Source organism: Agelaius tricolor, unplaced genomic scaffold (assembly GCF_023055355.1).
Source record: "Agelaius tricolor isolate 1412-34295 unplaced genomic scaffold, bAgeTri1.0.p SCAF_3, whole genome shotgun sequence".
Taxonomy (NCBI): domain Eukaryota; kingdom Metazoa; phylum Chordata; class Aves; order Passeriformes; family Icteridae; genus Agelaius; species Agelaius tricolor.
In genome coordinates this window covers 49909585-49926125 of record NW_027269263.1, presented here as the reverse complement: position 1 = coordinate 49926125, position 16541 = coordinate 49909585, and the positions used below count along the sequence as shown (strand labels likewise).

Genomic DNA, 16541 nt, shown 5'->3' with positions numbered 1-16541 from the left:
TGTGCATTTTTCCCAGCGATGAACAGAAAATGTGTAACCCATTTTCAGAGTGGGTATATGAGCTCCCCTCAGTTTAACATGGGTGCTGGCCTCTATGCATCCACAAATGGGACTGGAAAACCCCTATAAATGAAAGTTTTAAATACATTTTTCTCCCAAACATTCCTTGCCAATCAGTTTGAGTATCCCTGCTCTGCATCCCACTTGCTCATGAATTTTCGTTCTCATGGGCTTAGTGCTCCCCACGTAATAACTTGAAGTGTTGTACCATCCAGGGACTGGGATGTGGTGCACTTCTTACTTCAGTAATACAAAATGTAACTCCAACTTACACTGTCAGAATACAACCTACAGCCTCTAATTCTTGTCTTGGAAGGCAATACACTTTTATCCAGTTATTTCCTACTGCTAGAGAGAAGCCATTCTCTCCTAGCCACTGCCATGAAACACTCATCTATAAAATAATTCTTCCTTGAATGTTTGTTTTTTTCCTTACCTTTCATTGTGGAAACAGCAGGGATATGACCTCTCTCATCTTTCAAACTCTGCATTATAATCTTTATGACATGTTTATCGAAACAACCATCTTTTATCAAGATAACTACTTTGCCTTTGCAATGGGTCCCACATTAATCCTGACTGAAAATGTGGAGAGCTAAGACCTAAGAGCCTAATATGAGAATTAAGTGGAATAAAAAAAGAAGGTTTTGCAGTCTGTCGAGGGAAATCTCAGGAGTAGGCTATGAAAATGCTGGATGTTAGTGCTGTGCATCAGCAAACAATATCCAGAGTTCCTCAATTTACATAGGAAACATTTTTAATAGGCACTGTACAAGCAGCTCTCAGACACTGACTCCTTCCCTCTTACTCCTGAGTAAGTCTGCAAGTCCACAGATCAGTAGAGCTCTCACAGGGATACAGCAGCAAATCCTGGCGCCTGCAGTGTGCATTTTTCAGAGTGTTGCCATGGTGATCTCCAGTACGCTTATCCCCTGAGAGCTCTGCTCAAAATTCAGAGGGAACCAAAGCAGGACAAAGAAATGACACCCAAGCAAAAGCAACAGGGATATTATGTGTAATTAGCACATGAACATCCTTTCATAGGGAAGATTTCAGAAAAAAGAGTTATTCTTAGAACTGAGAGGTCTTTAGGAAAGAAGTGCAGTTTTCATAGTCCCAATTCTAAACCAATAACCATGGAATAAACCCAAGAATTTCTAACCCTGTCTCTGTGGATGGATCACTATTTGGCACAGGGTAAATCCTCAACCTCGGTACTGCAAAAATCCAGATTCCAACAGTCAGGACAGAGGAAAAGGCATAATTAAGCAGACAAAAAGAGACATTACTTTAATAATGAAGCATTGTAGATCAGCAACAGATCACTACATAACCAGAATGCAACATTTACTTTTTAGAGCATTGTATTTCCCTATTTTATGAAGAGTTAACACAAAAATTCCTAAGTATTTGAGTAATTTATTTTTTTGCCAATTACTTTACATCATCTGTCGGTCCTTACGGCAGTTCTACTCTCTTACTGCACTTCCAACAAAAGGAAACTACATTTGTGCAAACATGAAAGCAGCACTCATGTCACGTAATGTATGATCTCAATAAATAGCTGAGAAACCTGTTGGATGGTCTTTCACTCCTACCTTACAAAACTCCTATGTTATAGGGGCCATACACATAAAAATGAACCATCAAGAAGAGACACCAAAATTAAAAATCTGGGCCATGTCTGATATGTCATAGTCCAGAAAAAATACTAAATGAGAATCAATCAATGTTTTGCCATTAAGGCAGCATGTTTCAGTCCGAGCTCATGATCAGATTTCACCAGATGCTTTTGTGCCTAAATGAGCTTGGAGATCAGTTAATCCCACATAGTTTGATGCTCAGCCACTTGTGTAGGGCAGTTTCTTTCCCCAAAATGATATTCTTTTTGTTCTTATGTGGCTTCCTTACTCCTGGTACAATGGACTTTGTTTGTCCTCCCTACATCATCATCTATTAGATCACGGAATACTTAATCACATTATGAAAAGCTGCCTCCTCCTGAATAAGCATGGAGTTTTTCAGTCAGATCTGCTTTACTTTCCACAAAACCTTTCTGGGTTGGTACAGCACTAATCACTTCAGAGGTTTACTCCACCCCCTCTCACAAAATCTGGTGTGCAGCCTGTTGCTTATGACCGTGGGTAGCACTTGGCCTGCTGCCTCTGTACTAATGCCTGATGCTCATCACTGTGGAAAGTGACCTGGTGACAGGACATTCATGGAGGTTTGGTTTCTTCAGCATATTCAGGTTCTCACAATCCCATTGATAATGGACATAGAAAGGGTTGTGCAGTGTAAACTGCAAGTATCCATTTGTGTGATGCACAAATGTTTCCTCAATATATGTTTCTCTCCTCCCTTAGAGTGTTTGGGTCCCTAATTTTTCTTTGCTATGCAGTGACTGAGTGAATTCTCTGTGCTTTCCCAGGCTATAAACTCCCTGGATTTCAAATAACTATAGGTCCAACAACTGTTGACTGGAGGAAGAGCTGAGGGAAAGTCCCAGGTACAATCTTTGGTATTTATCATTTTATCTTTAGCTCCTCTTCCAAAGGGTGCTGACACTTGCCTTGAGCAGCTTCCCTGTATTTTAAGCTTTCTTGATCCCTTTTAACAGTGGATCAAGCATTTTTCTGGCATACATTGGTATTTCTGCTCAATTGCAGGGAAAGAACTTGAACTTTAACAAGATCCCTACAAAATCACTGATTGCAATAGACATAATACTATGGCTCTTACCTTGATCCCTTCAGGGAAGAGGTTTTATTTATCATGAATAAAGATGAAGACTGACAAGCAGACTTCAAATTAAAGCAAAAGCTAGAAAATCTTGGATTACTTGTGGAACCAGCATTTAACAGCTTAACATACTCTTTATACAGGTATTATACTGCGTATTTTACCCCTTAATGAAAGCAAACTTGTCATGAACAAAATCATCAAGACCACTCACTGACAGACAAGAATTTAAATAAAATTTGCTCTTATGAGATCAATTTGTACTAATTTCCATCTCTTAGATGCTTATGCCTTTTCCAGGGCTGGTGAATGGAATCCCAGCCACTCCAGAAAACATAGTTGTATGCTGTAATGTGCATACGCTTAGGGAATTTACTTAAAACGCTCACTTTACTTACTGTAACAGCATGAACTCTACCACCCACTATTTGTATGACAATATTTTACAAGGATACTGCATATCTTGAAAGCATGGGGACAAGTTAAGCATACAGGAGCTGTCAAATATTTACCTTGCCCAAGAATGTTAGATTTATTAGATTAATGCCAAAGATGATAAATGCAGTTCAACTTCAGTGAAGGAGTTGGCAGAACAAGACAAGAAGCATCACTGCAGAGATGCTTGCTTCAAAATCATGTGTTGCAAAACATTGAATGTGTCCCCTCCTTCCCCCACCACTTGCCTTTTCTCTCCCCTGCTAGTCAGCAACTGGGCCACAAGGCAGTCCTGTCAGCTGCTTAACAGATGCATAAGGAAGATCATACCATCCAAACACCTCACTTAGGAAACCTTCTTTATTCTCCCACAGGGTCAGTTTCAGTTTATCTAGTGAATATGAAAGTAAGCAGATTGCCCCTCTCTCCACACGTTGTCCTGCCATTCATTTCAAAGAAAAAACTTAGGTGAATGTTACACTTTGCCTAACATCTGGGCTGGTAGTGGCATGCAAAACCTGGTGAGAAGACAGTCATGGAGCTGTTCTAGCAGGAACAATCCATATTTCAACTTCTGGCCAGCTTAGTTTTCAGCTCTTGCTTAGGTTTGAGATTTGGTTGCAGCCGTACTCAAAGCACTGATGGAAGTACTAGGGTGCACAGGTACCTAAGAGAGTGGGTGTGTGTATAAACACATCCTGACACCATTGAAGTAGAAACCTTCAGTAGGTTTACTGCAATTGAAGAAAAAATCTCCCTGTCACCTTGTCAAAGACAACAGACAGACTTGCTGGGCAAAAATGTAATTTCTGTTCATTTTTCTTTCGTGAGAATAAACACCTGCTTTTGTATAAGATTACTATTTTCAGGGTACCTAATTTATTTGCAATAATGTTAGCACATTCAATTATGCTCAGGTTGTGCAAAATAGATATATTTGGAACATTTTCCTTTACATATTTTTTTTCTTGTTTCTGTTCCCCATCTACATCATTTACTTGTTCTTTTCCTTCTGGTCCTATATATACTTCAAAGACATATTTTCAAAGAACAATTTCTCTCAGCATAACTTGTCCCCGAGCTGTAAAAGTTTTGCTCACATATACTTCCCTCAGGAGAGACAACTTCTTTGCATAATGCTCCTTTAGGCAAAATCTATAATCATGCAAACAGGTAGAACATTCCCATGTGGGGCAGCTCAAGCAGGAAGCATGCACATCTGGCAAAGCAGAGTCAGTGTAGCACCACAAATATTTACACCCCAGATAAAATCTATATCCTGCCGATTGGGCCACTGTAAACAAGTGCTATCCAATACATCTTTCAAGGTAATCAGCTAAAGAATTCACATGTGGATGGATGGTCTGATTCACACAAGGGTATGCAAAGCCTGGCAAATGTAACGAATCAGCTCAATTGACCACATTTCTTTCCTAGAACCATCCCAGCCTTTAGAACAGGATCTTCTTGGCTTTGCAGCCAAGAAGAGCTTTCTACAGTCATTCAGTTTCTGGATATTTCTGATGATGCACTGGCAACCAATGCCACTGCAGAACCAGGACAAAACTTTCCCAGAGTCTTCTGTAAAGAATAATACAGCTTATGTTTTACAAAGATGTTGGCTGTAAGAAGTGCAGGAGGACTTGAGGAATCTGATCACCACCCCTGATACCAGCTGTACTCTATGTTTTTGTGTTTCTGCTCATTACAATGTAAATGGTATTGTGACCCTTTTCTCTTCTCTGGTACCCTGAAGAGACAAATGGCCGGTAGCCAATGATTTTTGGGTGTAAACTGATGCAGAGGATGCCAAGGCCAAAGTTGTGACCTGGCAACTTCAAGGTCGAAAACCAAACCAAACCAAACCAAACAAAAAAACCCAAACCAAACCAAAAAAACCCACCCCCAAACCTCAAGCCCTAAAAGCCATGTTTTTTAAAAACACGGTCCATTTATTGTCTGGAAATTTCCAGCTCCATTTTTCAGGAAACACTGTCTGCACACAAACAAGAGTTGCAATGTTTCGCAAAGTGGTAAGTTCCCAGCAACTGTAACTTGATATGATTCAGTTAACTAGTAACAAATTTAAGTCATGCAATTTTAAGGAAAACCAGCAAAGATAAACAAGACTTTTGTTTACAAAGTCATTGGCTTACTCACCGGCAATGAGAAATTTCCTACCTAAATGTAGATATTTTTGCATCTTGACATTACTTCATAACATTGTCATGTCAGCTTGATCAAATTGAATGCTGCAGTAACAGTACACCAGAATATTGCCTAGCTGTCCAAAGGAATGGTTATTTTTAAATACAATGTCAATTTCACTACATTAATTGAATCAAATAAGGTTGAGGCTTGCCCTGAATTTAGCCCTAAAAAATTATTAGGCAAGAAAGTTGTCTCGGTATTTAATTTTTAATTTTATCCTTCTTAAATCCCTTAATTAAATATAATATTAAATACAACATTAACTAAAGATTATTATGAAGGTTCAAGTAATATGTTTAAATGCTTTAAAGGAGGGAGAAAAACAAAACAAGAGCACAAGTTAGGCTTATAAATAGATTTCATAGAAATTAAAAATTTAGCATTAAACAGTATCATCCTGAATGCACAGGGCATTTTTTCATGTTTGCTAGCACAAAAGTAACAGCAAAGGTTAAGAACAGTGGAGATGGTATATTCTATACAAAACATTGCATTAACCAAATCATTTTCATTTAGCAAAGTGACCAGTTTACCCAAGACAACTGCTTAAACAACATCATTGCTATGATAAAGCAGGAGGATGCACTGCAGGAATGGAGCAGAAGTCTCATACTATGAAGAGACCCCTAACACACCTGCAGCCAGGCTGCCCTGGCACCAAACCCAGGGGATCAGCAGCATGAAGATTTCAGATGCACTTTTGCAGGAGCCTGGTCCATAAGCCAGGTGGGAGAGTGCCGTGCCCTGTGTAGGGAGCTGGGAGCAGCAGGGGCTGCTGCTGCAGGGGGCAAGGCAGGAGGCAGCCGAGGTGAAGGAGTGGCACTATCCTGCCTCCCCCAAGGAGTTCTGCTCAAAGCCCTGCTCCCTAGGTTCTGTGGGCTCAGAGGGCATCTCAAAAATTAATTAGACATTAAATGAATGGGGCCTCCTAAAAATTATTTGTTTATTAGTAATTGCACAGTTCCTACAGGCATAGCATTCAGAGGCCTCCCCTGTACAAACAAGCAAACAGCAGCAAGATCATCAGCAAGAAGAGCAGCAGGACAGTGCCCTTATCTGTGCCTGTTCGCACCAGTATTGTTCACACTGGTATTGTTCACTTACATGCAATTAAGAAGTGAGGTGAGGAAGCTGATTTCACCTACTCAAATGCAACAGTCCCATAAAAAGGCTTACTTTGTCCAGGAATCAAAGGTTTGTGGAGACAAAGCCACTGTGGCATCTGAGAATGACACTAAAAATTATACTCAAGCCGCACAATCAATGCTAAAGTCAATGCTGAAAACTGATTTGCAACAGTTCCCTCTAATTCTGTAATGCATTTGCTTTCCTAAGCAGGGACAATTCTCAATTTTTGTTGCCAGACACAACAAGAAACTTGATGCCAATATCCTCACTTCTTTGAGAGTATAGAACAATATCCCAAATGGGCAACTCAACCTGCTTATTCTGTAAAATACCACAGGCTGACACATTGATTTGAGGGAGTTATGTTACCATTCCCATTGCATGCTAGGAGAGGGAAGAAACCTGTTACAGTGTGGGTGACAACCATGCAGTTGTTATCACCAACCTCTACAGTAAGAAAAGGACAACAGTTTAGGCTGGTACCTTTGACAGAAATTTGTCGATGAATCTCCTCTTTGCATCCCCCCCAAAACTTCAGATTCACCTTTAATATGACAGAGAACTGATGTGAAACCCTATTTTACTGCACCCAGCTTTTCTACTTGGCTTTGCTAAACTTGGGTAAACTGCTTTTTGCCTTCTCTTGATCTCTCCAGGATGCAGCAGCCCTTGCCAAAAATAATTTTCCCTCACAATTCCCTTGCAGAGGTTTGCACTGTTTTAATGCTGTAGCATCACATATCCTTCTAATCCCTGCCCACACATTTTAACATTTCAAACACACAATTATTTATAAGCAAAATGCCACCAGGGGTTTGGCGAGGTAAAGTGGTTTAGTGGGGACTGAAACTGGGGAAGGGGGAGAGGGGAGGGTGAGTCATCATTTGGTGTTTTTAATCCTTCACTCCTCCTCTATTGGGCTTTGTCATTAGCAGTAGCATTTACTCACTTTGAGCAGGGCCAAGACAGCAAACAAGTTCTCTGAATTTGAAAGCCAGACAATTCCAACTCCTAACTCAGCCATGCACGCCTGCTCCAGGCTGTTCAATCCCTTGAGACCCCTTTTTGTAGCCTAGCTTTTTCCCTCCTTCAAGTGCCAACTCATGGACAGCCTTTGGCTAGGGTTTTGTGCATTCCCACCTGCTCCTGCAAGAGGGAGAACAGACTGGCATGGAGTGACGCCATCCTTAAGTTTTGTGTTGCATTCAGGGCTGGGCATTGCCACACCAAATGGAGCAAACAGGTTACAAAAACTGTTTGCACAGACAAAGCAAGGCACTTGACAATCACCACCACTCCAACTAAAACACCATTTGGAAACAAGTTGCACTGCACACTGAAGGGGAGACAGCACTTGTTCAAAATCTCCTCTCCCTTTCAGTCGTTGCTCAATAGAGCAGCAAAAAATTTGTCCTCCAGCCCAATTATACCACTCTGCTGATGCTGGAACAAAAGGAGAGAGAGCCATGACAGAAATAACAAGATAACCCGCATCTCTAATGGAAGCAACAGCAGGAGGTAGAAGAATTAATTTCTGTCACACACCATTTTTCTTTCCACTTCAAGCACCCTCTCCCTCTCTAAAAACTCCTTCTATACATGTCCCCTGCAAAAAAGAAAAAACATCTTTGAAGAATGATCCTCCCAAGACTACCTATAGCTCACACATTTTTCAAGTCGATTGAGAAACAACTCTGCCTTAAGGTATGAGAGCTGGGCAGTGCAGGGATCTGAGCCCAGCCTGAGAATTGACAACATGTAGGCTCCAGCTCTAGGCTTTTTAGGGCTGCTTAAGTTTTGAAAAAGTCTTTTAAGTGTGGATGCCTCAGGTTCAGCTTCCATACATACCCATGTTTCTGCACCAAAATACTTGCACTCAGTTTCAAAAGAGTGAGTACTCTGGAGTTCTAAGCATAATTTAGGACAACTAAGAATATGAAGAACCTTTGAGAATTAGACTACTTATTTCAGTAAATTAACTAGGTAGAAACTGAGAAAATGCTGATGTTAGACAGTATTTAGCTTCCTGGGCTATAAATGGATATAATTTTTACTTACCTGACAGGTGTGTCATGAGAATTAGCTAATATTGACACTTTGATCTTTAAAATGCTTTGCCAAGTATTAATTAAAGAAGGAACATTTTGCATTTAAAATACCAAGTATTTTGAAGTTGAATTTGTCTCCATCCCTCTCCTAAAATGGAAAAGAATCTACTGTTTGTTTTTCTACATATTCCCCAGGAGATAATTTCAGAGAAACATGAGAAAGAAGACTGACATGCGGGTCTGTGTTTCAAGGAGGAAGAATGAACACCTCTAAATAAATAGCTGTGTTTTGTTGCAAGAATTTTCTCTCCTGTGGGTCTCCTAGCCAAACCTGTAGACTTAATCAAGTGTTACTGGATTAAGCAGAAAGGTCACTCATACCCTCCAATAAAACATATTTTTATAACTAACCTACAATGGTTTTTTACAAGACAAGTCTCACAGAGAAGTATGAGAAGTACATAACACATTTCAGATATTCAAGTCTGCAACTACTGGTAAAGTGTGGCCTCATTTCTCTATAGAGGGAAAGGCGCCAACATATGGGCTAAACTCTATTGCAGTTTATCAGCAGCTAGAGATATGAAATATGTACGAAGCTGTGCAATGCTTTTGTTAGATGGGTCACTCTGTAGGCTTCTGCTAGAGGAAAATAGAGAGCCAAGGCTTGCCTGTGGAGCCAGCTCTCTCCTTGTGACTCCATGCTTGATAAGGGCAGGATGAGGGCAGGGCTTTCACCATGGGCACTCTCATTGCAAAGATCTAGCAGCAAAGGCATGACATTTGGCCTTTACATGACCCAGTGAATATAAACTCAGATTAGAGGGAAATAAAAGATTGTATTTGATAGCATGTGTGAAAACAACAACATAAATAAGTGTGCTCTACACACCCTGGAGAGATCATTATGCAGGGCTTTCCTGTGGTTGTTACTGCTGGTGGTTACAGCCTGACCTGGTGTCACAGGCTACTCATGCTGGTAGTGCAGAGATGTAATTTCTCCTGGAGCTGAAGTATTCTCCTTAAAGTTAGCCAGGCAACACAGGGAGACCGAGATGGAGGGAAAGAAAAAAGACGGGACGTAGGTACTGGGAGATGCCAGAAACCACATGCATGAAGCCAGATGCAACCCATGTGTAGTGCCCTTGCATGCCCTTTAGGGCTTCAGTGTGACAGGGCAGAAATTCTGTGGGAACATTCTGCAATGTTCTTGCCCACAGCCCAAAGCATGTAGAAAATAGGGAACAATTTTTGCATGTTTTGGTGACTTAAATTTTATGGATCTAAAGAAGTGTCTTAGAGGTGATTCTTAGAGGGACTTAAGTCTGATTGATTGTCATGCAGAGAATCAAAGTTCCTTATGTGACTCCTTCATGATAGTCTCTGTAACGGGAGGCTTCTTCCCCTGTTTCCCTGCCTCATTTCATGCACAGCACAGACATTACTTAATGAACTAGTAACTCCTTAATATTTATTTTTCTCCTTATTATCAAGAGTGTCTCTGTGCTTTATATACCTCCTCCAAATGTTGCTGAGAATTATTTATAGCATTCACAATATAGAAGCCAAGCTCTTAGAAACAATAATTAATTTTACAATAGCCAGCTGGATCCTGAAACTAAGATGGACATTTTTGAGATGGACACTGGTTTTGAGAAAATATTTTATAATTCTACAAGTCTAAAAAGCATCTCTGTAGACCTTCCAAGAAGAACCTGCCTACCAGCTAGCAGAGCTTAGTGACAGCACATGACATGATGGGGTCCTCACCCTCCATAAGGGTGTTTGAATCAGGCTATTTATGATGCCAGTGCACACATTTTACATAAGGAATACTGCTGAGAACAGTGAAAAAACACTCAGTGCTACATTAAGAACTCGTTCCTGGGATCGCAGATTACAAAATGTGCAGCAAGAACCTAATTTTGGTATCTAATCAGGGCTGAGTGTTCTTCCCCTCATCCTGTGCACTCTCTTGCCTGTGCTCTACTTGATGGTGCCTGCTCCTGATTCCCCAAGGTACACACTCTCCTTCCTTCTCCTTGCAGTCACTGCCTCAAGATTATTTTGATGTATCATCAGCATAATTCAACACAATTGGCTTTTCATCATCTCCACCAGCCCATTTTATGTTTTTCCTAGCCTTTCCTTATTTTTGAGTGGAACAAAACCCTCACTCTCTCCATTTCTTTTCGCCCCTTTGTGAGGTAAAGAAACACAGCAAGCCAACATTTCACTGGGTTTATCCAGCATTCCAGCTTGTTGTTTCACCTATTTGAAAGGTAAGTCCAAAATTTCATTGGATGAGAATGAGGAAGAGGAAGTTTTTTCCACCTTCTGGCTTTACCAGGTAACCAAAGCCAAAATTCTACCAGTTATTCTGCCAAACCATTACAATGTATTCAGGCTCAAGTTTCAAACTTAATTTTCAATTTTGACTCAACCAAAATTTTTAATAAATATTTCTAGATGTGTTACACATCAAAATGGATGATTATAAGAGCAGGTGCTGGATTTCACAGATTCAGGGCTTGACCTCCAGTCTGTGAGTGGCTGCAGGTAAAGCCACTGCTCCTCTTGGTTCCCATGATGTCCTCTGATCCCTCCCTTCAGCTCTCCTGTCTTTGTATATGAGAATATCTCCAAAGCCACTTTTGAGATACAAAACTAAAAGTGTATGTGAAAAGGTATTTTCTGCTCTCCACGAAAATGTGTTGATTTGGTATTACTGCAAAAAGCCTAGCCAATGTGAGGCCAATTAATTTTTAAAAATTAGTAATGTTTAGAAGGATAATGTCAGATACCTGTAAGAGCCAGATCAAAAAGAAGGTTTACATTTAGGAGCTCAGACTACATTTGCACAAAATCAAAATATCAGAAAAATAACATATACTAGAGATGATATTTATTTTTACATGAAGGACAAAATGCTAGCATCCATCTCTGCAGGATGTGTTTAGTCCTCTGCCAGTTTCAGGATCAGCTAATAATCACCTTGCCAATATTATACTCCTCAGCTTCCTAAAACACAGCTCTACTTCATGTCTTTGTTTCCACATACATACATGAAATTAAATTTTAACTGGGCAGATATCTTTTATAGCTCAATTGACATTCAAATTGTGCTCTCCTGCTAAACAGGCCCTTAAAAACTACAAAGAACAAACCAACAATATTCTGCTTATTTCACAAAAAATAGTAACTAAAGATAACCCTTCCTGAGTTTCCCAGAAGTAACAGTTGAAGATCGAGTGGTGAGAAAAATGTGAAAGCAACTGGCAAAAAACTTCTGCATGTACAAACTTGTCACACACATGGGATAGTTCAGGAAGTGTCACTGGCCTGAACAGGGTCATTTGAAATGTATTTTTAGGATCTTGAGGCAACTAAAGTTGACTCAGTAAGTTACTTCAAACTGCATTGTTTTGTTCAAGACATATTGGAAGGTTTTAAGGGACTTGATTTTATCCTTTATAAGCCTACATATATTTCAAACTGGGCTAGATATGAGTAATGGAAAGAATCGAGGCACTGCCTAATCTGTAAACCTTCAACTTAGGTACAATGTTGTGAAATCTGACAATCTTCATTTCAAGCAATCTTATATCAGTAGACAATTCTACGTAAACCAGACAGCACTTTGCAATGCTATATGCAGCTCCTGCTGCTTTCAGTTCTACTGGTCAGCCAGTAATTATTGAAGACAAGTTAGGAAAACCTGAAAGGCTAGAATTACAACTGTCCCAGCTTGTTAGACACTTAAGACATAATCACTGTCCTCTTTAACATCAAAGTCATTAATTCTATACTTTATTCAGCATTTGGAAAGGCTTAGTTGCCTGCTTCCAAGCTCATCAGTCAGGCTCTGGGAAAAGGAAGGTGAGATCGTGGGAAAAATGTAATATGAAAAAACCACTGGAACGGATCTGTGGTAGCTGGAAGTTCATGACTATTGCTGCCCCGCACATCAGAGCCACGCAGAGTCTCCTGGGGAAAGACTTGCAGAGACACAGCTTTGCCTCATACACAAATATATACATACAAATACACATGTGCAGGCACACTGTTAGGGGGTTCACATTATTATGAAATAGAGCTAAGGAGGGCAATTACTTTAAGAAAAATAATGGCGTATTCCCCAGCAAAGTAACAGTTTCAAGAGGTTCTAGAAAATGAACCAAAGCTCCTATTGTTAGAGAACTATTGACTCCAACTTTGAAAAAGAGACCTCAAGTGAGCAATGATGCACTTAGCCTGGAACTTGCAGCTGCTGTATTTCACTCTAAATTGAATTGCCAATCCACGGTGCAATCTTTTTCTACTATAATCTCACATCTTCAGGGCAAGTATACCAAAAATTGCTATATATGGGGTGCATTATTCCAAGTTAGACTGAATTCCTCTGGAAATGGAAAATATGTCTGCATTACTGAATTTAAGAATCCCTGTGGGTATTATATGGGAGTAGTGGTTTTTTTTATCTTTTTAAGGGCGCTTAGTGACAACTTCATGTCATTTTTCCTGCAAATAGTTCTTAAGCATGCAAGTGACTAACAGCACATGGCCCCATTAAAATAATTTAGGTATATATTAGCCTATAGACCCATATAATAGATATTCTATACCACACACACACATATGCACAGTGATCAGATCCTGCATTCTCACCATAATAAAAGTGGCTGCCCGATTTATCACGATTTATAGTATCACCACTGTCAATGGTTTGCAAACATAGATAATTGACACATGCTCTGAAATACTTACATTCACTTTTCCACTAAGTCTTCTTCACTATAATCAAGTTATTTTCCAGGACAGTTTAATCTTCTTACTAAATAAAAGAAGGCAACAATTAAAAATATATTCATATGCATTAAGCTATGCTCAATCACATTAAATTTATGAACTTTAAAATATGATTTAAGATCATCTATAGTGTAATATAAACTTGTAATTTGTTTATATACAGTCAGTTTTATTACATTTTAAACACAACTTTATCACACTATAACTTTCCATCCTGAAGCTAAATGGGGCAATGTTCCCTATTTCAATAGCTGCTAGGATAGTAAATCAGATGGTCAGTTGCTCACAGATGTACAACTAATTACTGAAGAACTGAGAGCTAAACTGATGTATTACCCAAAAGAATGCCTGGCATTACAGATGGGTTATTGTATGACTTGGTGATGGGTTATTGTATGACTCCTCTAGCCAGAGCTTGAACATGCTCTGACCAGTGGCAGTACTTGGCACCTCCCCTGACCAAACATTTAAGAATGGAAGAGAAGCAATGTCTGTCCCTTTAGGGAAGGATAAAATACCATCAAATATTTTTTAACATCACTGTATATGCCAAAAAGTGGTAACAAGACTTCATGTAGATTGTTCAACATAAATGTGAAGATGACAACTGTCCTCAAAAAAATATCCCAAGCAATAGACATAGTGAGTGTTGTCTGCCTCTGTTCCTTACACAGAGTTATTTCTCAGTTGCTTTTAGCAAAGCAAGCAATGCACAATCAAACAGTTTGCAGCACAAGCCAACGTATGTACTAAAAGACCACCTCATGACAGTTCCCAGGTAAAAGAGCCCGAGCACCTGGCAAAATCCACCACCTTTTCCCCAAAGCCATCTCATCTCAACTGAACATCACTTTTAGACTCACATAACACTGGCTTTCAGGCAAGTAAGACACAAACATCTGCAGGACTTTTATTTTCCCTTCATGTTTCTTGAGGCTGCCCAGTCCTAAACCAAACTTATTTTGCTAATGTTCCATGGAATTTAATTTTCTGTGCTCATACCCTATACGCAGTTGCTTTGCGAAGATGTTCTTTAAGACTATGTACATTCATCTCTTTGCAGGGAAAAGCTGTGTGAGGGAACAAACCTTACTGGGTACAGGATGAACACGTAGGCTCAGCAAAATTGTGAGATGGGAGAAGAGCTGGGTGAGATATTTAGAGCACAGCTGCATGCTGCAGCCTAACTGGAGAGTCTAGGATTGGACTGAGGAAGGTGATAGGAGGGAAGTGTCAAGTAAAGCAGCCGAGCCAAGACACAGACAAAAAAATTAGACTGTAGGACCAAGGTAAAGGGAAGATTTCTTTCTATGTTTTACCAACAACAGGAAAAACAGATCTGATGCAACTTAATCATGTAAAGGAAAAGAAAATTCAGAAGTTAAAAGGAAGGACAAATGTGAACCATTATCATCCTGTTGACAGCCAAGAAGGAAGGAGGTGGAGGTAGTCAGCAAGGAAACAAGACTTGATCCTGCTGAGAAGTTTGCTTTAGATATCCATGTTTTCTCTTTCCTTACGAGCATTTTTGCAAGCACTGCTGAACAGTGATTTAGGCACGTCTTGCACAGTTGGTTCCCCATCCAGCCCTGCAGATGCCAGAACTGAGGTGCATGGAAATTAGTATTTGGCTGAGCCTTGAAAAGTAATCAAATGCTATCAACCCTAACTGTTATGGCCAGCCAGCTATACCCCCAATAATAAAAGTATTATTAAAGGTATATCCTTTGCTAAAAATATCAGAAATGTATTTATTGAGAAAATTGGTTCTGCCATAACCCAGGACTTGGCACAGAGTCATCTAACAACTTATGTGGCAGATCTCACATGGATACACCAGGCATTTCAGTCTGTAGTTCAACTGTGCCAGAGAATGATGCTACCAAATTGTATTCAATTTTCTGTGTTATAAAATTGGAAGCCTTTTTCATAAGAGGCTTGGGACACAAGCCAGAAATCTCGCTCACTGTCTCCCTGTGTATTCAGACTGAGTCATCAGATTTTCCAGGTTTCTCCACTCAAATGGCACACTGCTTTGGATGGACACAGGTGGTACCATCTGCCACAAGGCTTCTTTGGTTTGTTTGGTTTTGTTTCTTCCTTCTACCTCCTGCTCATAGCACAGCAGCTCTTTTTCAGTATCTTACACTGGATCTTGTTTTTCATGGTATGGATTTGGCCAGTCAAAATGGACTGTTTGAAATAAAGGAACTTCAATACATATTGTTTGCACAGGTCTTCTAACAGCTGGAGGCACTTGCAAAGTGACCTGAAGCAAAAATTACTTCAGCAACATAGAGAAATTGTTCTTTAAAGATGACAGAAACCATGAGCACAACAGAGCAAGTGGGTAGAGGGATGGTCACATAATCTAACTTCAGTCTAACGAGGCTAATCTTCCTGGTTCTTCTCTCTCCACTAGCTTGACAGAAAGAGTCCTGCCATAGATTGCCTTGTGGATTAGGAATCAATCTTCAAGGTCTCAAATGCCATTATTTCAAATAGATGAGAAAATCAGGCTGATTGGTTGTATCCAAGTGCAAAATTTTGCAAGCAGGCAACATGCTGCCCTGGCACTGCAACTGCCAGGGAGATAATGGCTTCTGAAAGCAGCAAGGAACAAAGTGTGACACTTGTTCTGCAGTGCCTAAAGCTGATGCTGCTGTAAGTACGGGTAAGAACATACTGACTTCTTTTTTTCTTTTTTTTTTTTTTTTAATGTTTGCTTCTAGAGCTAAAAACAGATCATAAACCACTTTTTTTGAGGAAGGATCTTGTTTGTTTGTTAAAAAGGGCAAGCACTGGGTCAGGGATGGAAAGCTGTGCTATCTGGTTCCCAGACAAAAACCTAATTCCCCTGAGCCTTCAGCTATATGGAACATATGGAGCAGACTTTCATATAGACTTTTACATGCCCATGGAACTTTTATCCAGCTGTTGAGCTAACAAGCACAGCACCCTTGACAGGATGGAGCACATAGGATAAAACTACACACTGCTTTTTGAGCTTGATTTTGAGAATGGATCTTCCTATTTCAGTGAAGACATTATAACACTGAGACCATGTCCACATGGAAACAGGATATAGAATTTAATATTAAAAACTTT

At 39.9% G+C, this 16541-nt stretch overlaps 1 protein-coding gene across 9 annotated transcripts in view; it reads right to left on the bottom strand.

The window, feature by feature from the left end:
• The window catches only part of PLXNB2 (plexin B2), a 251654-nt gene that overhangs the window by 101668 nt on the left and 133445 nt on the right, over window positions 1–16541 (bottom strand). For all 9 annotated transcript variants that reach the window (XM_071423798.1, XM_071423794.1, XM_071423795.1 and 6 more), the window contains one exon: window positions 13392–13458. In XM_071423798.1, the coding sequence (XP_071279899.1) occupies window positions 13392–13393 (2 nt within the window). In that variant the 5' untranslated portion in view covers window positions 13394–13458. The remainder of the gene's footprint in view (window positions 1–13391; window positions 13459–16541) is intronic.